At 35.4% G+C, this 23,832-nt stretch overlaps 1 protein-coding gene across 2 annotated transcripts in view; it reads right to left on the bottom strand.

Moving 5' to 3' along the window:
• Window positions 1-23,832, bottom strand: part of DYNC2H1 (dynein cytoplasmic 2 heavy chain 1) — a 522,264-nt gene that overhangs the window by 478,172 nt on the left and 20,260 nt on the right. For both annotated transcript variants that reach the window (XM_077113112.1, XM_077113111.1), the window contains exons 2-11: window positions 21,251-21,421; window positions 15,001-15,136; window positions 13,825-13,943; window positions 12,693-12,837; window positions 11,686-11,918; window positions 5,813-5,947; window positions 5,596-5,709; window positions 5,372-5,483; window positions 4,925-5,049; window positions 2,515-2,690 (exon numbers count right to left, since the gene is read on the bottom strand). In XM_077113112.1, coding sequence (XP_076969227.1) covers window positions 2,515-2,690; window positions 4,925-5,049; window positions 5,372-5,483; window positions 5,596-5,709; window positions 5,813-5,947; window positions 11,686-11,918; window positions 12,693-12,837; window positions 13,825-13,943; window positions 15,001-15,136; window positions 21,251-21,319 — 1,364 coding nt within the window. In that variant the 5' untranslated portion in view covers window positions 21,320-21,421. The remainder of the gene's footprint in view (window positions 1-2,514; window positions 2,691-4,924; window positions 5,050-5,371; window positions 5,484-5,595; window positions 5,710-5,812; window positions 5,948-11,685; window positions 11,919-12,692; window positions 12,838-13,824; window positions 13,944-15,000; window positions 15,137-21,250; window positions 21,422-23,832) is intronic.

Consider the following 23,832-nt stretch of genomic DNA (forward strand, 5'->3'; position numbering starts at 1 on the left):
AGATCTCTCAGCAGAAACCATGGAGGCAAGAAGACAGTGGGATAATATATTTAAACTATTAAAAGAGAAAAACTGCCAAAGGAAGAATTCTATATCCAGCAAAACTGTCCTTCAAAACTGAGAGAGAAATTAAAACATTTTCAGACAAAAAATCACTGAGAGAATTTGTGACCAAGAGACCAGCTCTGCAAGAAATACTAAAGGGAGCACTAGAGACAGATACGAAGACAGAAGAGAGAGGTGTGGAGAAGAGTGTAGAAAGGAAGACTATGAGTAAAGGTAAAAAGAAGGAAAATTAGATATGACATATAAAATCCAAAAGGCAAAATAGTAGAAGAAAGAACTACCCATGCAGTAATAACACTGAATGTTAATGGATTAAACTCTCCAATCAAAAGACATAGCCTGGCAGAATGGTTAAAAAACAAGACCCATCTATATGCTGTCTCTACTCAAAGGACATGAGGGCAAGGACACAAATGGACATTTATACACCAATGTTTATAGCAGCATTATTTACAATTACCAAGAGATAGAAGCAGCCAAAATGCCCATCAACAGATGGTTGGCTAAACAAATTGTGGCATTTACATAAGATGGAATATTATGCAGCTATAAGACAGAAAAAAGTTATGAAGTATGTAACAACATGGATGGACCTTAAGAACATTATGGAGAGTGAGGTTAGCCAAAAACAAAAGGACAAATACTGTATGGTCTCACTGATATGAACTGACATTAGTGAATAAACTTGGAATATTTCATTGGTAACAGAGACCATCAGGAGATAGAAATAGGGTAAGATATTGGGTAAATGGAGCTGAAGGGATACAGATTGTGCAACAGGACTGAATATAAAAACTCAGAAATGGACAGCACAATACTACCAAACTGTAATACAATTATGTTAAAACACTGAATGAAGCTGCATGTGAGAATGATAGAGGGAGGAGGGCTGGGGGCATAAATGAAATCACAAAGAAAGATAGATGGTGAAGATTGAGATGGTGTAATCTAGGAATGCCTAGAGTGTATAATGATAGTGACTAAATGTACAAATTAAAAAAATGTTTTTGCATGAAGAGCAAAGGAATGTCATTACTGCAGGGTACTGAAAATAGATGGTAATTAATATTTCAAAATTTCAACTTACGTGTGAGACTAAAGCAAAAAATGTTTATTGGTACAAATCTATATTTTGACTAGTGTATCTCCTAATATAACTTATGTAGATAGTTGGTTGAACACCTTAAGTACATGGAACTTTGTATAAGACATGAGATTTTGTTGGTTTGTCCAGGTGATGCCCTGATGAATCCCAGAGTGATTTGATCAGTGAGTGGAAAAGTATTTGCAAAGCCCCCTTCGGGGAATGGTGAGAACAGGGGAAAACTCAACTTCTCCAAGTTGAATTCCTAATATTCTCACAAGCAGTGTGGGCAACCAGAGCTATAGGCTGAGCCCCCAGTCTTGGGGTTTGTTCATATGAAACTTAACCCCACAGGGGATAGGTCAAGCCTATAAAAGTAGGCCTAAGAGTCACCCCCAGGAGAACCTCTTTTGTTGCTCAAATGTGGCCTCTCTCTCCAGCCAACACAACAAGCAAACTCACCACCCTTCCCCTGTCTACGTGGGACATGACTCCCAGGGGTGTGGATCTTCCTGGCAATGTGGGACAGAAATCCCAGAATGAGCTGAGATTCAGCATTAAGGGATTGAGAAAAACTCTAGAATGAGCTGAGACCCAGCATCAAGGGATCGAGAAAACCTTCTCGACCAAAAGGGGGAAGAGTGAAATGAGAAAAAGTGTCAATGGCTGAGAGATTCCAAACAGAGCCGAGAGATTTTCCTGGAGGTTATTCTTATGCATAAGTAGATATCACCTTATTAACCAAGATGTAAGGGAGAGGCTGGAGGGAACTGCCTGAAAATGTAGAGCTGTGTTCCAGTAGCCATGTTTCTTGATGATGATTGAATAATGATATAGCTTTCACAATGTGACTGTGTGATTGTGAAAACATTGTCTGATGCTTCTTTTATCTACCTTGTCAACAGATGAGTAGAACATATGGAATAAAAATAAATAATAGGGGTAACAAATGTTAAAATAAATTTAGTTTGAAATGCTAGTGATCAATGAAAGCGAGGGATAAGGGGTATGGTATGTATAATTTTTTTTTTCTCTGTTATCGTTTTATTTCTTTTTCTGTTGTCTTTTTATTTCTTTTTCTGAACTGATGCAAATGTTCTAAGAAATGATGAATATGCAACTATGTGATGATATTGAAAATATTGATTATATATGTAGAACAGAATGATATGTTAATGTTTTTGTTTGTTCTTAATTTTTTAAATTAATAAATAAATTTAAAAATTAAAAAATTAAAGGAAGCCTGGAGTCAGCCTAAAGCTAATAGCAAACAGAGATGATTAATCCCATTTTGCTGTTTGGATTAACAATGTGAAATAAAAGTTTCTTGTATAGATTTCACTGTTTCATATATTTATACTTACCACAAACCAGATCTGGAATCAGATAAACCTGACTGAATATCCCGGGACCAATCATCAAACTGTTCTTGTTCATAGAGTTTAAACTGATCCAAGAGATCTTCAGCAGTACGATGGAATGATCGAAATCCTGGCAAATCAGATAAAAGAGCCTCTGCAATCTTGATAGCATCATCTACCTTAAAAAGTCAAATTAAAAGAACATGAATTATTTAAATTCAAACAAAATTAGCATAAAATAATGAGCCTCCTTCACTGATCTATGAATCAGAAATTATAAGGAATAGAATTCTAAAATTTAACAGGGAATATAAGAATATTAACCCATACTTTGCATGAATTATATGAATTCAGAAAACCAAATACAAGAGTAAAACCAACTCAAGGCATAATTTGAATTGTAGGACAAGGGAAAGTCAGGTTCCAAAATATGTGTGTCCCATAAATTATCAAAAGAAACCCCAATCAATACCTTCAGCAATAGTCTTAAACATGTTCAGTAATAATTTTGGCCCTCAGCTACAAATGCCAAATTTTGGCTGATGGCTCAAACAACAGTTAAGCCAATTTGAATGGCAATTAAAGGACAGAAGGCCTTTTCCTCCACAATTGTACAAACAGCACTTAGGAAAGCTAACTCACAATCCAAACAGAATATTTCAGAAAATAAAGCACCAAAAATACAAATCAGAACTTTCAAATATACTAGCCTTTATAATACTCTGCCTTCTTGTTCTTAATTACAGACCATTATCAATCAGTATTTATTAAATAAGAGCCATAATCAGTACACTGTATGACATACTAATTAGTAAGTCCACAAGATTCTTAGATCACTTTTAAAGTAATCATATAGTCTTGTGCATCTATAAATTCCTGTCACTCTCCCAGGGATGAATCCAGACCTAACACCATGGGATCAACAATTCCATTCTGACCAACAGGTGGAAAAGAAGTGCAATTAATAAAGTATCAGAGGCAGAAAGAATTCAGATAAAGTCGAGAGGCTACTTTGGAGGATGCTCTTTTACAAATTTCAGTTAGATCTTGCTGCCTATCATAACCTGCCAACCCCCAACTAAGACCATTCCAGTCAATTCTAAAGAACACCTAGGACAATATATAAGATTCCACAAGGGTTCCAGGCACTAGAGTAACTTTCCAGAAACCTCCAACCTCCAGGTGGATCCCTGGTCCAGATAAGTCCTTAAACCTAACCCAGCCTCTCCAGAACATGATAGTTCCATCTCCCTGTTCCATATTAGTGACAGACCCTTTCAATATGAAAAATTTAGACTCACCATAGCCTAATCACCCCTAAAGAGAGGGATGGAATGATCAAAGGTGGTGGTGGAGTTATACAGAGAAGATAGGATTTAACAAATGAATATGAATACTGAATCATTAAATTGGTAAATCTTTTAGTCTCCAGTATTTTAGAGCAGGTAGAAGTAAAAACCTAAAATTGTGGAATTGTAAACTTTGTCAAACTCTGAAATATGTACTACAACTAATTGTGGTGCTGTGCTTTGAAATGTATTGCTTTTTTCTATATATGATATCTTTCACAAAAAAAAAAGGAAAAAAAGTTGATTGTGATGATAAAAAAATATTTAAGCCCTCTAGCCTCCTATATTCTGGAACAGCTAGAATGAAAAATATGAGAGGATCATATAGTAGGCCATGACAAACTCTGGGATCTGTCCCATAACTACCTGTTGAAGAGTGCTTTGAAAACTTTTTTTTCAAAGTTGCTTTTTCACTTCTTTGCTTTGTATATATGTTATGTTATACAATAAAAAAAAGTTTAAAAATAAAAAAAAAATTCCTGTAACTGCTTTAGACAATGATGTCATAATTATCTTTCACCCTTTCTTTAACTTCTTTTCAGTTTAAAGCAATTCCAGCTACATAAACATGCATACAGAAATACTTCGTAATACTAAGATTTTTTTGTTTTGTTTTATATGGGCAGGTACCAGGAACCAAACCAGGGTCTCCATCATGGCAGGTGAGAATTCTACCACTGAGCCACCATCACACAGCCCTGTAATACTAAGATTTTTAAATACTATATTTTCAAAGGATTTTTTAATGCAGTATAAAGGATGCTTTCCTCTTGAATAAGGCTAAAAAAAAAAAAAAGGAAAAGAAAAAGACATGAATCTGGAATAACTGCAACAAGAGTGTTAAATAGCTTGACAAAGATCACTATATGAGGAATGAGGAAAATGATTAGAACCTTCTCAGCAAACTTTTTCAGTTACTTATATTTGATAACAAAATTAGATGGACATGTCAAGGAAAACAAAGTGTTCTTTAATGCTTTCACTATAGTTCTAGAATGCCTTCTACCTGATTTAATAAGCACATTTAAAAATTAGTATTCTTCAACTTTTATCAATGCTAATACCTTCAGTTCCAACTGGCGGACCCAAACTATATTATTGACAACTTCTGAAAGATTTTTCCCAGAGAGTGGTCCAGATGCATCACCAGGAATTCCTCGGCATCGATTCTCAAAATCTAATCGAAAATCTATAAAATTAAATCAAATCAAATGGTTACACATGTTCAACATATATACTAAGCTCCTATCATGACCAAGCTCTATGTCAAATGTTGTTGATAGAAAAATGAGTTGGTCTTTAGCCTTAAGTACTTCACCATGTAACAAGTGAGACACAGGAGGAAAATAATTTAACCCAAAATATCTGTCATTTATAAGCGAAACAGTAAGTTAATCTTCAGCATATAGATGTAGAACATGCCTCTAAATCCCAAATGATCTGTAACAAAAAAAAGTAACCTACAAAAATATTTTCTAAAGCAAACACTATAAACTCTGATAAAAGTTTACCTTTAACTGAGTCCACAAGTTTTGCCAGTAAAGTTTCTCTTTCTAACATCAATTCTTTCCTTATAGTTGGACGCTTCACCAACTCTTTATATTTCAAAAATGCTTGAAGAAGCTAATGTAAAATAAAATAGACATATGTTCATCACAATTGGATCACCTTAGTAAATATATATGTCTTCTAAAATAAAGGGAAATGTCAAAAGTGAAATTTTTAAATAGTTTACCTGCTGTGGACTGTCTTGAATTTCTGAAATATAATTTTTCAATTTTCCTGCTATTTTTTGTTCTGCAGGTAAAATAATTTTTTCATACTGCGAAACTGCAGCTTTCCACAAAGGCTAAAACCAATTAACAATACTGTTAGATTTTAATATTTACAAAATCAATCTTTAAAAAGAACAACACAAAGAGAAATTATATAAACATATATGCATATTCCACCTCAGTATATGGATTATACTGCACAGGATTCAGACCAGTAAAAGGTTCAAATACTCGAGCCAGGCATATGATTTGTTCTTCACTGGGAGGTAAAAAATAGAGAAGCTTCTCATGAATTGTTCTAACAGCCAAAACCTAAAACATAAAATTTTAAAAAACAAAATTTACTTAAAATCAAAAAATGCACAAAATATATCTAAAATTTAAAAATACTGGGTAAGAATTTCTTTAAGTTCTGTGAAATGAAGAATAAAAATGAATCTATAAAATGTATATAAGAAAATAGGGGCCTAGATTATAAGCTCTTATAGCAGTCACATTTAATCCAGAGTGGTAATTGTTATTTCTGGATTTTGAGAGGTCCTTTTATATATGCATAGCCTGGTATTTAAAGATGAGAACAAAGCCGATCAGGTCAGGATTGAAGTAATTCAGAACAGAAGGGTAAAGAAAACATTACTATATTTTAGAACCTCACCTACTCTTTGAGACCAAGGGAAGAAAGCTTTATTTTGTCTGGCATCTATATTTTTTATAGCACATAATCTAATTCAACCTGTCTGGACAGCTCATTTAAACAACTGAAACACAGGGAGCCCAGAATAAGAGTGAGAACCTTTAATTCTGTATAGTTTAATGTAATGCCTCAATACATCCTAGAATATATTAAGCAGATAATCAAAAAGTACTGGCAAAGTCCCTTGACAGATGGGAGAAAAAATATGGAACTATTAAACTTTACCACCTGGGAAACCCCAAATACTGTATCAAATATTGGGGAAAACCAAATCAATAGGTCAAGCCTTTGATCTTGAAAGCTTCATCTTGTGATGCTTATATATGTAGCAGAGAAGCTTAGCCTACCTATACATATGCCTAGGAGTTACTTTTGGAGGACCTCTTTTGTGGCTCAGATGTGGTCTCTCTCTCTCTCTCTCACTCTCTAAGCCCAACTCTGTAAGTGAAAACACTGCCCTCCCCGCTATGTGGGACATGACTTCTAGGAGTGAAAGTCTCCCTGGCAGAGTGGTAGATGAGTCTGGCAATGGCACCATGGGACCAACAATGCCATTCTGACCAAAAGAGGGAAAAGAAGTGTAAGAAATAAGGTATCAGTGACAGAGAGAATTCAAATAGAGTTCAGATGCTACTCTGGAGGTCACTCTTAAGCAAGCTTCTGTTAGACATTGCTACCTATCATAACTTGCCAAACCCTGACCAAAACCATTCCAGCCAATCATAAAGAACACCTTAGGCACTAGATAAGATTCCACAAAGGTTCCACGCACAAGGGTAACTTTCCAAAATCCTACAACCTCCAGATGGGTCCCTGGACAAAACAAGACTGGAAACCTAGAGGGCCCAGTGTCTCCAGAACATCAGCTAGTTCCATCTCCCTACACCACGTTATTGACATGAAAAAGTTAGAACAAGAATAGCCCAAGTAACCCTAAAGAGTGGGAGAAAGATCAAAAGTGATGAGGGAGTTATACAGAGAAGGTACGGTTTAGCAAAAGAGTATGATTGCTGAATCATTATACTGATACTTCTTTTAGGCTCCAGTATCTTAGAGCAGCTAGAAGTAAAAACCTAAAATCGTGGGATTGTAATCCATATCAAACTCTGAAATCTGTTCTACAACTAAATTGTTGTGCTGTGTTTGAAATTTATTGTTTTGTATAAATAAATTTCTTTTTTTCACAAAAAAGTAGATCATGATGATAAAAAATACATATACTCCTTCTAGCATTCAATATTCTAGAACAGCTAGAAGGAAACATCTGAGAGGATGGTATGGTAGCCCATGACAAACTCTGGGATCTGTCCTATAACCTCTTGCTGAAGAGTGCTTTTAAAAGTATTGCTTTTTTCTTTCTTTGCTTTGTAAATATGTTATATTATACAATAAAAAAAGTTAGAGAAAAAAAATGAATCTACAACATCAACCAGTTGCATTCCCCTACCCAATAATGTCAAATACCCCTTTTAAACATGAAGAAGTTAGAATGGTCATTGTCAAAATACCCTTGAAGATTGATAGAATGATCAAATGAAAGGAAGGAGTTGTAACAGAAAAGGTAGGTTTTAAAAATGATTATGACTACTGAATCATTATATAGATATTTCTTTTTAGTTTCTAGTGTATTAGAACAGCCAGAAGGAAATACCTGAAATTGTGGAACTGTAACCCATACTATACTTGAAATTTGCTCTAAAACTACTTGTTTAACTGTACTTTAAAATTTATCACTTTTCTTTATATATGCTATATTTCACAATAAAAAATGCTTAAAAAAAAAGATAGCATACTTTGAAGTGAGGCATGCAGACTGATTATATGTCCTCACTTAGCTGTGTATTCATTGTAAAGTTATTTAAACTCTCTAAACCTTAGGTTCCTTATCTGAAAATGAGTATAAAAATAATTTCTGTCTTTAGAAATATTGAAGGTGAAGGGATTGCTAAGAGTTGGGCCCATAAAAAGAACTCAATAAATATTAGCTTTATAACCAAAAAAAAAAGAAGAATCTATAATCCTGAGCATTAGTACTTTCATCAGTAATCAAAATGACACTCAAAAACTTTTAAAACGTGTCATCACACTAACATTAATCAGTATGCTCAAATGTCCTGAAAACATATAAGACTTAAATATTTTATACTAGGTTTAAAGCTTATTTTGGAAAATGAGCCTGTCTTTAATATAGTAAAAATATCTGTCTCTCATTACTTCACACTAAATTGCATTTCTAGGAGTTCCGAGAAGATGGTAGAATAGGATAGATCGAGTTCAACCCTGCTCCAAGGAACAGCTAGGGAAGGGACCAGAGGGTGACTGAGACTGCAATCCTAGGTGTAAGCAACCTGGGAGGGTCTTCTGCACCAAAAGGGTGGTCTTGGTTGCAAAAGTGGAGGAACTGAGAAGCAGAGAACTGGAGACCGTTCAGGTGGTGGAAACAGCCTAACACGGGAACACAGAGCCCTCAGGAGTGCAGATGGGGAGATAGGGAGATGGAGACTGGGAAGTAAGCCAAGCCCAATTCCTGAACGCACTACCCTCACTCCCCACCCCATGGGCACCTGAACCCTGCCACCCACTCCCATTCTCCAGATCCAAGCATGCCCCACAACCCCACCTAAGCACAAGAACACCTGCCCCAGCCCAATCCACCTCTCCTGCACAAGCGCAGTCATGCTATACCCCTCCCGAGCTCTACCTCCCAGTTCCTGCCCATTGCAGGCAGTTGCCAGCGGATAAAGGCTGCTGGTGCTTACCTCCATACCCAGACTATACTGATGAGGAAAAGTTCTTCTACAGAGAAAACCATTACTAATAAATGCAGAAAGAACAACAGAATTGGAAAACCACCACTTTGTAACCCCTCATGATCACCCATGGCTGCTACTATCAATAAGTAAAAAGTTGATGGAATTAATTAATTAATTACTTGATGGAGATGTTCCCACAATAATTTTACAAGGTGGTACTATGATGGCCGCCATGTTACAAATCTTCCCAAGAAGCTAACAGCCAAGATGCTTCATAGTTCAGAGTTCCTAATCTGGTGTCTGGGAACGTCAATTAAAAAGCAATTTTTTGGCTCACTTTATTTTCTCTTTATTTTCATAAATCTCTAACTGAAATTTAGCATTCTCTGCAATGACAAATGTAGGAAGCGAAGCACAGGGGCATTAGGTATATATACTTGTGACTGTCACCAACAGAAATCACAGATAATTTCATAACCTACTGCCTCAATTGTAGATTTTTAAAAATATTCTTTATTCTCACCACTACTTTGAAATTACTGTGATTATGAGAGCTGACAGCATATCATGTAATTTAAAGTGTCAATAAAGAAGACTATATATTATCAGATCATACACACACACACACACACACACACACACATGCACACGCACAAAAGCTGGTGACAAGAGTTATAATAGATGGATCAGACTGGGATCAGACTGATCATATCTGAATGTACTGATCATTAGGGACACCCAAGTTAAGGGCCAAGCCCTTGATCTTGATGCTTTCACTTATGAAGCTTATTTATGTAGCAGAGAAGCTTAGCCTACCTACAGGTATGCCTAAGAGTTACTTCCAGAAAACCTCTTTTGTGGCTCAGATGTGGCCTCTCTCTCTCTCTAAGCCCAAGTCTGCAAGTGAAATCACTGCCCTACTCCCTACATGGGACATGACATCCAGGGGTGAAAGTCTCCCTGGCAACACAAGATATGAATCTCAGGGATGAGCCTGGTCTGGCACTGTGGGATCAACAATGCCATACTGACCAAAAGGGGGAAAAGAAGTATAACAAATAAGGTATCAATGGCTGAAAGAGTTGAGAAGCTACTCTGGAGGCTACTCTTAGACAAGCTTCAGCTAGACACTGCTATCTATCATAGTTTGCCAAATCCCAACCAAAACCATTCCTGCCAACCCTAAAGAACACCTAGGGCTTTATCTGAGATTCTACAAAGGTTCCATACCCTAGGATTACTTTCCAGAAACCTACAACTTCCAGTTAAGTTCCAAAACCAAGTGTCCTGAAATGCAGAGTGGTCAGCCTCTCTAGAAAATCAGTTACTTCCATCCCCTTGTCTCATATTATCGACAGCCCCTTTCAATATGAAAATGTTAGAATGGGCTCTGTTCAAAACCCCTTAAGAGTGGGAGAAAGAGCAAAGAAGATGATGAAGTTCTACAGAGAAGGTAGGGTTTAACAAATGATACATATGCATATATATGTATCATTTGTTAAATATGGAACTATTACTCCTCCATTTGGGAAACCGCAGGTACCCTCCCAATCATTTGGGGAGTCCCAAGAAAAATAGGCCAAGCCCTGGATTTTGAGGCCTGCTCTTATGACACTTATTTCTGCAAGGGAGAAGGAAAGACTACCCACAACAAGGGTTCCTAGGTCAGATAAATCCTGAAACCCAGAGGGACCATACAAATGAGTATGGCTGCTGAATCACTATATTAATATTCCTTCTAGCCTCCAGTGTTTCGGAGCAGCTAGAAGAAAAAATTTGAGATGATGGAAAGGTAGCCCATGACAAACTCTGGGATTTGCTCTGTAACTACTTGCTAAAGTGTGCTTTGAAAATTGTTACTTTTTCTTTCTTTGCTCTGTATATATGTTACATCATTTAAAAAGTTTTTAAATATTTAAAAAAAATACTTCTGCAAAAAAAAAACAGAAGGGCAGGGCAAGGGAGGCAAAGAGAAAAAAAAATGTTTAAAAATGTCAGTGATTATTGAAACTGAGTAAAGGACACATGGGAATTCAATATACTATTTTAGTTTTATGTATGTCTGACATCTTCCATAATGTAAAAGGATTAAAAAATCCCTGAATATATAGCAATAAGTGAGATTCACCTTTGCAATCTTACCATATACTCATTTTGTCTCTATAGTAGTTCTACACTGAAATTCATTACTTACTTAAACAGTTGTTTTAAGTATTTCTACAAATATTCCCTAAAAAGCTATCCCTGTTTAAAAACAATACTAACAACCAAGAGAATGCCTGAAGTCTTCCATGAGGACAAATAGCTTGATTATCTTTATAGCAAAGAACAAAATAGACATTTACCACTTAAAAGTTGACAAAAGTCATGCATCAAAGAAAAAGAAAAGAGGCAGAAACTAGCACTTATGGTTCAGTGAGTACCTAGAACTGTGCCAGGTGACTGCCTTAAATTATCTCAAACAAACTTTAAGTTGTGTTTCCTCAAAACTATAAATAACTTCTATCAGACTTACAGTGCTCATTAATTATAAAACACTTACACAAGCAAGTGAATAATCACTTCACACTTTAAAAGAAAGATACAGATAATCAAACTGATACCTCTTCAAGGCGTTTGCCAAGTTTGTCAAGTGTTTCAGGGAAATATTTTTCATTTTTCCATAGATGAGGAACATAGCGCTGCCACATCTGGCCTGTTAGATGATTACAAGCTATCACCCACTGCTCACAAATTGAAATACCAGCTTTCAGATTTTCTTTCACAAGGTAATAAGGATCTCCCCACAGGTTCAAAGTTCCCAATTTTTTCTGAACAAATCTTCCAAATGAGCCACCTAAAATAATACAAAGCAAACATTTTAATGGAAATGAATATCATTTTACAGAATAATTATATAGAAGCAATACACGCTTGTGGCAAAACTAAAATAATACCCAAATTAGCAAACTAAGGGTCTGTGGAATACCATAGGCATATAGCCTCAGGACAGCACTAGCATTAACAATAAACAAATATTTTTTAAACAAACACATTAGTTTGTACTTTTGCATCTTTCAATATTTCATGTATATCTTTCAATGTAATAGAAATTTTTTAAAGGCTGCATAGCCTACTATATGGCCCTCGCATTATGTAACCAATTCTCAATTGATATTTGCTTCTACTTATATTAAAATGTTGTAATAAAAATCTTTGTATATATATTCAAATGTACTTGTCTGATATTTCCTTACAATAACATTGAGAAGCATATTTTCTGGGTCAAAGGTATTTGCATTTTTAATATTGACAGATAAGCCAATATATTTTAAAGAATTTTTCATTTCATTTCAAAAGAAAGCCTAAATTAATATATGCATAGTAATAAAAATCTTTGTAAATTTAGTTCTACTAATGGTCAAAAAATTTGTCATATTTGATTTAAATTTACCAACTGTATACAAATATCTACTTAAATAATTTAATAATTCTACCGGATTTGTTTTAAGAGTTACTTTAAGTACTGATTACATTAAGACACATTTTAAGTAAGGGTTGAAAGAAAAAATAATAAAATAAAATAAAACAGGCTTCCCAGCATTCCCCAAGTTCATGTCTTTACTAGTACCTATGATGTCTAAGAGATGTAACATTCGTGACTCAGGATAATGGTCATGCTCTGTTTGTCTCCACACATCATCAACAACATCCCGGGTAGTCTCCACCAGGTCAACCACTTCCAGTAAGGACAGACTGTCCAAGTTATAAAACTCCTAAGACCAAAATGCATTTATTTTTAAACACAATCATATTTGTATGCTGAATAATACAGTCAAAGTGTCCTCAGATGTTCTCAACTGCTCTCAATTTTGATACCTGCCATATTATTTTCTCTTCTTTCTATCAGATGATATATTATTTCTTTATGCAAATACTGCCACAAGTTTCTTCACAAACATAAATGTTATGAAAGCCAGAAGTAAAAAAAAAAAAAAATTACAAAAAGTCTAGTCATTTCATATATTCTTGGCCTAATTTTGAATTATTTTTTGAATAATTTTGAATTATTTTTATTCACCTAGTCAGAGGTGACTTAAAACCCTATATACACTACTTATTGTAGTTCACTTCTTTATTCATTCATTTACTGTGCTGCGTATTATTAACAATAATACAACCATAATACAAGATATAGTATCCTATATTTTCATCATTGTTAAAAAAACTTTAAAACCCTCTCAAATATCCAGTAAAATATTATTGAAATATTACTGAGAACAAGTAGAAAATTCTATATTTAAGTTTTGAAAAGACTATTTTTCTTCAACCAAAATTAAAATGGCCACTGGTTTAAGTATTATGTAGATATAACAAGGAATAATCAAATTAAGTATGAAAACTGAAGAGTTTTCATATTTCAGATTACTTCAAAATGTTAATTTCAGTAAAGACCAATCTTTCAAAAGAATATATTAGCTCTACGTGGGCAAACTTCTACTAATATAGTAGGCTTTTGTTTTTCCCCTATCTATCTTCAGAAAAATGATTATGCTTTTGAGAACAACATTTGAGATTAGAATTTAACTTTTTTGTAAGCTTGGATTTCTAACTTTTACTCATTTTAAATGCATATCTTAAGCACACCCCACCATATGTAAAGGATATACTTTGTTTAAAATCAAGATTTGTAAAAGGTACATCTAGTAAAAATTGAATCCTAAGGTATTTTTAGTCTGAGAAAAAACTAGGTAGTCACATACTCTTGCAATTGTTTCAAATAATTCTTTAAAATAACTGGCTCGTTCTTTACTAATCTGTTTATTTCCACGATGAGCTTGTTCTATCCAAAACTGGAACTCATCATTTGGTGTAAGAATACCTGAAAACAGTGAAGAAAAAAAAATTAATTAAAAATGAAAAGCCAGAAAGTTATCTGATTCATTTACTGATTTTGGTTATATCCGTATCCATGCATATTTCCTATACTCTTGAAGATATACAGAAAATTAATTTTAAAACTGCTATGAACAGGAAATTCTTACTTAAGCCAACTGAAAACACTAACAGTACCAAATTCATACTTCACATAAAGTTTTTTGTTCAGTATAATTCTTACATACTTTTGAAAACCATTCATTATATGCATATTCTGCACCTTGTATATATGTAGTTTGATTCTCTACCATGAAGTTTTCCTAAATTTAATTCCAATGAAATCCAAATTGGAAATAATTATAATTTAATTCCTAAATGTTTTAAATTTCATTTCAAAATATAAACAAATTAAAGTTTTTTTACTAGAGAAGTTGTAGGTTTACAGAAAAATCATGCAGAAAAGAGTTCTCATATACTCGTTACACATACATAGTTTTCCCTGTTATTAACACTACACATTAGTGTTTAATTTTAAATTTGCTTTTAAATTTCCCAATGAACTGGACAATCTCCAGTATAATCATATGCTAGAAATAAGTACACTATTCTTTCCAGATCTATGAGCTTCAGGATGTCTCTATTTCACTAATCGAGCAAATTATAAAACTATTCAATATTTTAAAATAATGATTTGTGTGTCATTCCTTTTATAGTAATTATTCATATGAATAGTAATACATCTATAACTGTAAGAATATTATTAAACATCATCAAATAAAACACATTTTAAAATCAAAGTTGCCAATCTTTGCAAGATACTCAATTGCTTTCTATTTCCATGAATTGCACATGGTGATAGGTTACATTTTCCATGAATTGTTCATTGTTACAGAAGTCGTTTTCCTCTACTACAAATTCATATAAATCTTTTCACTTAAAAGCAGCTCATCAAGTTCAGAGAAGCTTCAAAAGTGTAAAAAGAAATCTGAGAAGAAATATGTTAATTTACAAACAATGAAACAATCATTTTTATTTGATTTGATTAAGCTATGATTACATACCACATGTGTCATCTTCTTTAAATTTCACTTTTGATAAGTTAGTGTGTGATCTTCGTAGAACAATACCCAATCCAGCTTCTAGTTCACTCAAAAGATTCTGAAGTTTGGGATCAAAGTTTCTGCTCCATTCCTGATCCTAAATACAAGCAGATAGGAATGCCGATTCATTAAAATCTTGCCAATCAAACTGACTTTCTAAAACACTGTTTAAAAAAGTTAACTCCAGACTTCCGGGCCAAAATGGCAGCTTAACAATGTGCACATTTTAGTTTGTCCTCCAGAACAACTACTAAATAACCAGAAACAGTACAGAACTGTTCCTGGGGCCACATCAGTGACTGGACACACAGCATACGCCAGTCTGGACTAGGTGGACAGGCTGCCAGCACCCCCAGAACCGTGAGTTCCCCAAGTCGCAGCAGCTGGCGCCCCTCACCCACAGACTGCTTCCCAGAGGAGGAAGGAAAGAGACTTTACCAGCAGTAGGGGCTGAGCCCAACCAAACACCAATGGTGGAATTAATCAACAAATTCTGACTACTAAAAATAAGCCCCCAACTCAGGTGAACCTGGTCAGAGTGGAGGTCACTCATTTTTGCCCCAGCACCAAGGGGGCAGAACTGACAGAAAAAGAAAAAAAAAAACAAAAAAACAGAGGTTTTTGTGGCTGTGTTTCTACAAAGGCTTGACTGACTTTGAATACAGTGGCAGGGCTTCTCAGGCTGCAACTGCCTCAGGCATAGGCAGAAACAAGCTCCTTTGTGGGCCTGTCTGGAGCCTGTGCCTTCCCCAGGGGAGGGGTGAAGCCCAACTCAGGTGGAATCCCTCTCTCAAAGAATTCAGACATCAGGGCTTGGTAATTTGAAGCCATTAAAACCAGCCTACAGGGTGGGCCACGGTGGCTCAGCAGGTAAGAATGCTTGCCTGCCAAGCCCAAGGACCCGGGTTCGTTTCCGGGTGCCTGCCCATGAAAAAAAAAAAACAACCAGCCTACAACCTCTCCTCTGTTTCCACCACGCCCCCAGCAGGGAGAGTCCACCTAAGTTAAAGGTACCGCATCATCTTATGCTGATGGGACCTGCAGGGATACAAGCACCACATACTGGGCAGGATAAGAAAAACAGAGCCCAGAGACTTCACAGGAAAGTCTGTCAACCTGCTGGGTCTCACCCTCAGGGGAAACCAATGCAGGTGACCCTTTCCTCCTGATAGGAGGCCAGTGTGATCTCGGAAAATCTGGCTGGAGTCTATAATACCTAAGTAGACCCTCCTAAAGGTGGGTGGGAAACACCATGCAAGCAGGACAAGAAACAAGAAAACAAGAACTGAAAAGTTCTCCTCTGTTAAACAAAACCTAAGCTAGAAGTCCAGATTAAGCTGAACTGAATGTCAAAGAACAGACAGACAACAAATTCATCCACCAAGAAAACCCTAGGTAAAGGAAGTGAAAGCAATCTCCAGAATAAACTAATTAAGGCAATTAAATGCCTAGACACCAGCAAAAAATAACAAATCACACTAGGAAAATTGAAGATATGGCCCAGTCAAAGGAACAAACCAACAATTCAAATGACATACAGGAGCTGAAACAATTAATTCAGAATATACAAACAGACATGGAAAACCTCATCAAAAACCAAATCAATGAATTGAAGGAGGATATAAAGAAGGCAAGGAATGAATAAAAAGAAGAAACTGAAAGTCTGAAAAAACAAATCACAGAACTTATGGGAATCAAAGGCACGGTCGAAGAGATGAAAAAAACAATGGAAACCTACAATGGTAGATTTCGAGAGACAGAACATAGGATTAGTGAACTGGAGGTCAGAACACCTGAAATTTGGCAACAAAAAGAAAATTTAGAGAAAAAAATGGAAAAAAATGATCACGGACTCAGGGAATTGAAAGACAATATGGAGCACACGAATATACATGTTATGGGTGTCCCAGAAGGAGAAGAGAAGGGAAAAGGAGGAGAAAAACTAATGGAGGAAATTATCACTGAAAATTTCCCAACTCTTGTGAAAGACTTAAAATTACAGATGCAAGAAGTGCAGCATACCCCAAAGAGAATAGATCCAAATAGACGTACTCCAAGACATTTACTAATCAGAATGTCGGAGGAAAAAGAGAAAGAGAGAATCTTAAAAGCAGCAAGAGAAAAGCAATCCATCACTACAAGGATATAAGGGAAGCCCAGTAAGACTATGTGTAGATTTCTCAGCAGAAAATATGGAGGCGAGAAGATAGTGGGATGATATATTTAAATTACTAAAAGAGAAAAACTGCCAATGGAAGAATTAACCTTCAAAAATGAGAGTCTTAAAATTTAGGCCTAAGAGTCACCCCCAAGAGACCTTTTTTGTTGCTCAGATGTGGCACCTCCCTACAGCCAACACAACGAGCAGTCTCACCACCCTACCCCTCTCTACGTGGGACATGACTCCCAGGGGTGTGGACTTTCCTGGCAATGTGGGACAGAGATCTTGGAATGAACGGAGTCTCAGCATCAAGGGATTGAGAAAAACCCTAGAATGAGCTGAGACTTAGCATCAAGGGATTGAGAAAACCTTCTAAACCAAAAGGGGGAAGAGGGAAATGAGACAAAATAAGTGTCAATGGCTGAGAGATTCTAAACAGAGTCGAGAGGTTATCCTGGAGGTTATTCTTATGCATCAAGTAGATATCATCTTGTTATTCAAGATGCAATGGAGAGGCTGGAGGGAACTGCCTGAAGATGTAGAGCTGTGTTCCAGTAGCCATGTTTCTTGAGGAGGATTGAATAATGATACAGCTGTCACAATGTGACTGTGTGATTGTGAAAACCTTGTGTCTGATGCTCCTTTTATCTACCTTTCAACAAAGGAGTAGAACATATGGAATAAAAATAAATAATAGGGGGAACAAATGCTAAAATAAATCTAGTTTAAATGCTAGTGATCAATGAAAGCAAGGGCTAAGGGGTACAGTAGGTATAATCCTTTTTTTTCTCTTTCCTGTGTTCGTTTTATTTCTTTTTCTACTGTCTTTTTATTTCTTTTTCTGAATTAATGCAAATGTTCTAAGAAATGATGAATATGCAACTAAGTGATGATATTGTGAATTACTGATTATGTATGTTGTTTTATTTTGTTTATTTTTTAATTAATAAATAAATTGAAAAAAAAAGAACACATAGGGCTCAAACTGAGACTCTGGAACCTATCATTTCCAGAGCGCATCCAGTTCAAATAAATCCTGAAACCCAGAAGGATCAGCCTCTCTAAGATTATTAAATAATTACGTCCCCCATCCTTTAGTGTCAACACCCCTTCTTAACATGAAAAGTCAGAACGGACATTGCCTAAAGATCCCAATAGTTTGGGAGAAGGATCAAAGGAAAAGGAGGAATTATAACAGAGAAAATAAGCTTTAACAAACGAGTATGACTCTTGAATCACTATACTGATATTTTTTCTAGCCTCCAGTGTTTTGGAGCAGCTAGAAGAAAAATTCTGAAATAGTGGAATGGTAACGCATAACACACTCTGAAATCTGTATTGTAATTACTTGTTGAAGTGTACTTTGAAAATTATTGCTGTTTCTTTCTTTTCTTTGTATATATGATACATTTCACAATTAAAACAATCTAAAAAATAAAAAAAAAAAAATGAGAGTAAAATCAAAAAATTTTCAGACAAAAAATCACTGAGAGAATTTGTGGCCAAGAGACCAGCTCTGCAAGAAATACTAAAAGGAGTACAAGAGACAGATACGAAAAGACAGAAGAGAGAGGTGTGGAGAAGAATGTAGAAAGGAAGACTATGAGTAAAGGTAAAAAGAAGGAAAATTAGATATGACATATAAAATCCAAAAGGCAAAATAATAGAAGAAAGAACTACCCATGCAGTAATAACACTGAATGTTAATGGATTAAACTCTCCAATCAAAAGACATAGCCTGGCAGAATGGATTAAAAAACAAGACCCATCTATATGCTGTCTCTACTCAAAGGACATGAGGGCAAGGACACAAATGGATGTTTACACACCAATGTTTATAGCAGCATTATTTACAATTACCAAGAGATGGAAACAGCCAAAATGTCCATCAACAGATGGGTGGCTAAACAAACTGTGGCATTTACATAGGATGGAATATTATGCAGCTGTAAGACAGAAAAAAGTTATGAAGTATGTAACAACATGGATGGACCTTAAGAACATTATGCAGAGTGAGGTTAGCCAAAAACAAAAGGACAAATACTGTATGGTCTCACTGATATGAACTGACATTAGTGAATAAACTTGGAATACTTCGTTGGTAACAGAGACCATCAGGAGATAGAAACAGGGTAAGATATTGGGTAAATGGAGCTGAAGGGATACAGATTGTGCAACAGGACTGAATATAAAAACTCAGAAATGGACAGCACAATACTACCGAACTGTAATACAATTATGTTAAAACACTGAATGAAGCTGAATGTGAGAATGACAGAGAGAGGAAGGCTGGGGGCATAAATGAAATCACAAAGAAAGATAGATGATAAAGATTGAGATGGTATAATCTAGGAATGCCTAGAGTGTATAATGATAGTGACTAAATGTACAAATTAAAAAAATGTTTTTGCATGAAGAGCAAAGGAATGTCATTACTGCACGGTGCTGAAAACAGATGGTAATTAATATTTCAAAATTTCAACTTATGTGTGAGACTAAAGCAAAAAATGTTTATTTGGTACAAATTTATACTTTGACTAGTGCATCTCCTAATATAACCTATGTAGATAGTTGGTTGAACAACACAAGTACATAGAATCTTGGGTAGGACACGAGATTTTGTTGGTTTGTCCAGAGTGATGCCCCGATAAATCCCAGAGTGATTTGATCAGTGAGTGGAAAAGTATTTGCAAAGCCCCCTTCGGGGAATGGTGAGAACAGGGGAAAATTCAACCTCCCCAAGTTGAATTATTGATATTCTCACAAGCAGTGTGGACAACCAAAGCTATAGGCTGATCCCCCAGTCTTGGGGGTTGCTCATATGAAACTTAACCTCACAAAGGATAAGTCAAGCCTACTTAAAATTAGGCCTAAGATTCACCCCCAAGAGAACCTCTTTTGTTGGTCAGATGTGGCCTCTCTCTCCAGCCAACACAACAAGCAAACTCACCACCCTTCCCCTGTCTACGTGGGACATGATTCCCAGGGGTGTGGACCTTCCTGGCAATGTGGGACAGAAATCCTAGAATGAGCTGAGACTCAGCATCAAGGGATTGAGAAAAACTCTAGAATGAGCTGAGACCCAGCATCAAGGGATTGAGAAAACCTTCTTGACCAAAAGGGGGAAGAGTAAAAGAAGACAAAGTGTCAATGGCTGAGAGATTCCAAACAGAGTCAAGAAGTTATCCTGGAGGTTATTCTTATGCATAAGTAGATATCACCTTGTTATCCAAAATGTAAGGGAGAGGCTGGAGGGAACTGCCTGAAAATGTAGAGCTGTGTTCCAGTAGCCATGTTTCTTGATGATGATTGAATAATGATATAGCTGTCACAATGTGACTGTGTGATTGTGAAAACCTTGTGTCTGATACTCCTTTTATCTACCTTGTCAACAGATGAGTAGAACATATGGAATAAAAATAAATAATAGAGGAACAAATGTTAAAATAAATTTAGTTTGAATGTTAGTGATCAATGAAAGGGAGGGTTAAGGGGTATGGTATGTATAATTTTTTTTTCTGTTTTCGTTTTAGTTTTCTGTTGTCTTTTTATTTCTTTTTCTGAATTGATGCAAATGTTCTAAGAAATTATCATGATGATGAATATGAACCTATGTGATGATATTGTGAATTACTGATTATGTATGTAGAACAGAATCAGCTTATGTTAAGAATGTTTGTGTTTTTCTTGTAATTTTTTTTAAAAATTAAAAAAAAAAAAGTAACTCCAAATACTGTTGTCCTCATTCAAAGCCTGTCACTACTTCAATTCATAGTGGGAATAAACGTCTTCTCAGCAGGTAAAGCATTATGAAGATCATTTTGTATAGCCAATGTGGATTGCAGTTTGGACCTTTCTCCAATATCCTTATTTGTCACAAAGGTTACTTCAAAATTAAAAGCTAAGAATAAAAATATTTTAATTAAAAAAATAAAAATACTAAAGACATAAGCAGAAAGTAAAATATTAAATGTTTTTGTGTTTATGGAAACACTTGTCCAAATGCATATGTAAAAGAACCTAACCATACAGCTACTTTAATTAACTCACCTTTAACAACATTGGTGCAAATACTTGCCGTACTGCTTGGTAAAGGGAATTAATAGGTGACTCTAACATAGACGAAACCAGAATATTATTATGTAGATTCTCATCAGTAATTACTTCAGGTCGCAGCTTGAAAAACACCAACACTTTATCTTTAGTGTCACCAACATCAATCTAAAGTAATAAAAAAAGGATTTTTAATGTTATCCTCATAAAATTTAACATTTGAAACAAGTATTCCCCTAAAATGTTGCATCACAGTAATTAAATCCCTTAGGAAAAATGATTACTTCAAAAATAAAGAAAACCAATCTATCTCTGCTCCTAAAGAATATTTGGGCTATAGAAATATATCTCCACTATGTGACTGCATCATTAAGCTACAGTGATAAGTGATTTTTAAACATAAAACACTATATAAACATTGTTGGCATACACTGCTAATTACTGCATTCAAGCCAGATTTGGTAATGCTATATAGTTCAAACCTGTATTTCCTGTGCATGCATTAATGAGTAGCATACTTTTCTACTGTACCCCAAAAAGTCTATGACAAAAGTGAGTTACCATGGGTTTCTTCAATATTATCTAGTTAACTTTGTAATTACAAATGTCCACGTGCCAGCCTGTTCTGGAGCATGTATGGCCCTTCTCTACTAGTCCATATGAGAAGCAACAGGAAACCACCCTGAGGTTTCCTCAGTCCGAAGTTCATTGCCTTCTTTCAAGAAATGTTTAGGGGAAAAAATGGTTCACTTGGTTTTTAATAAATTAATGATTAGTTTATAATTGTTTTTTATTAACAATTTTTAAAAGGTGTATGCCACAGTTTGTGCTGTATAACTGCATGACTGTGCTATATGACTGAAATGAATAAAAATAATGATAAAAAGAAAAACAAAAAATATATAATAAAAAAATTGTTATATATTAATTATCATCTCACCTAGAACCAGCCTTAAAGGGTGCTTTTTAAATTGTATAGAAAATCAAACCTAACTTAAATTAAACCTAACTTCCCTAAAATCATCTTGGGCATCAAACTTTTTTACTTTAGTAAGGTGTAATAAAGCCAAACTATTTGAACATTAGAATTGGGGTCCACTAACACAAATCTGTTTAAAATAGGTACATGCATAGTAATCAGCTCACAAGCTGAAAAGTATACCGCTCAAAGGAAGTTTTTGCATTATATATACACATTTTCACAATTACTCTCAATTTTTTTCCAGGAAGCAAAGCCTTTGCACTAAAAAGCTTTTCAACAAGGCCACTGCTGTGTATAAAGAACATCTTGTAGGTGAATACTACTCACCTTTCATGCTACTTTTCTTTAATCCTAATCATTATGTTGTTTTTTGGTTTTTTTGCATGGGCAGGCACCTGGAATCGAACACAGGTCTCCAGCATGGCAGGTGAGAATTCTGCCAGCGAGCCACTGTTACACCCGCCCCTAATTATTATGTCTTTAGCCACTGGGAAGTAGTTAATTCTTATTCTAGGTTACTGCATTTCCCAAACTCTCAATTTCACACGCCAGAATTGTTGCTACGATCACTTCATTCCTATTACAAACGAGTGAGTATAACAAGCTGCAGATATGCAGATTTTTAAATTTCACTCTTTATTAATTAAATAGTACATGCTCTTGCACTTCCTCCTTCCACCTATCTAAAGAAAGAAAATCTGGAGAATACAACTGTATTATCATGCTTTGAAAACTGCAACTTTAGTCACTCGGCAAGGCTCCCCTGGAGCATCAGTGCGGATAATGAGCTTAACACTAGCTAACCAAAGAGTTAAAGTAAAGCATCAGCTGGCTACAGTTTTTCATTTTCTAAGAAAACCAAGAATCAGCACTCCTGTCTCATCTCCAAGTTTCCCTACCATTACTATTTCCTTTTGACTGACACTAAAATTTGGTAACTATTAATTCAAGGTGTAAAGTTATTCGTTTGAGGTTGTAATATACCTCCATCCTCCGCTGGGCTAGTTCAAGGGTTGGCAAACTACAGCCTGCTGCCTGTTTTTGTATGGCCCTCAAGCTAAATATGATATTTACATTTTACTGAAATTCAAAAGAATATTTTGTGATACATGAAAAATATATGAAATCCAAATTTCAGTGTCCTTAAAGTTTTATTCCAGCACAATGCTCATTCATCTACACATTTTCTATGGCAGCTTTCACACCACAATAGCAGAGTTGTGTTGCTACAGAGATGGTGTGGCCCGCAAAACCTAAAATATTAATTATCTACGCCATTACAGAAAATGTTTTCCAACCACTGTTCTAAAGCATAAACCAGAGCACATCTCTCTTGCTTAAAATTACCAATAAATTCCTTTTTCAAACTAAATGGTGTGTAAAGTCTTCTATGATCAGCCTCTTCCTTAGCCTCTTACCTAATCTTCCCCATTTTCCCTTCATTCATTACATTTCAACTATCACCCTCGATTTTTTTTCCCAGGCTCTTGAAACCAAGTGAGACCCAGTTCAGGGCCTCAGTACTTACCATTTATTTTGCTTTCTCCAGATCTTATGTCTGTTTACTACTCATCACTCAGATTTCACTTCAAAGGTC

The sequence above is a fragment of the Tamandua tetradactyla genome, chromosome 8 (genome assembly GCF_023851605.1).
Source record: "Tamandua tetradactyla isolate mTamTet1 chromosome 8, mTamTet1.pri, whole genome shotgun sequence".
Classification (NCBI taxonomy): Eukaryota; Metazoa; Chordata; class Mammalia; order Pilosa; family Myrmecophagidae; genus Tamandua; species Tamandua tetradactyla.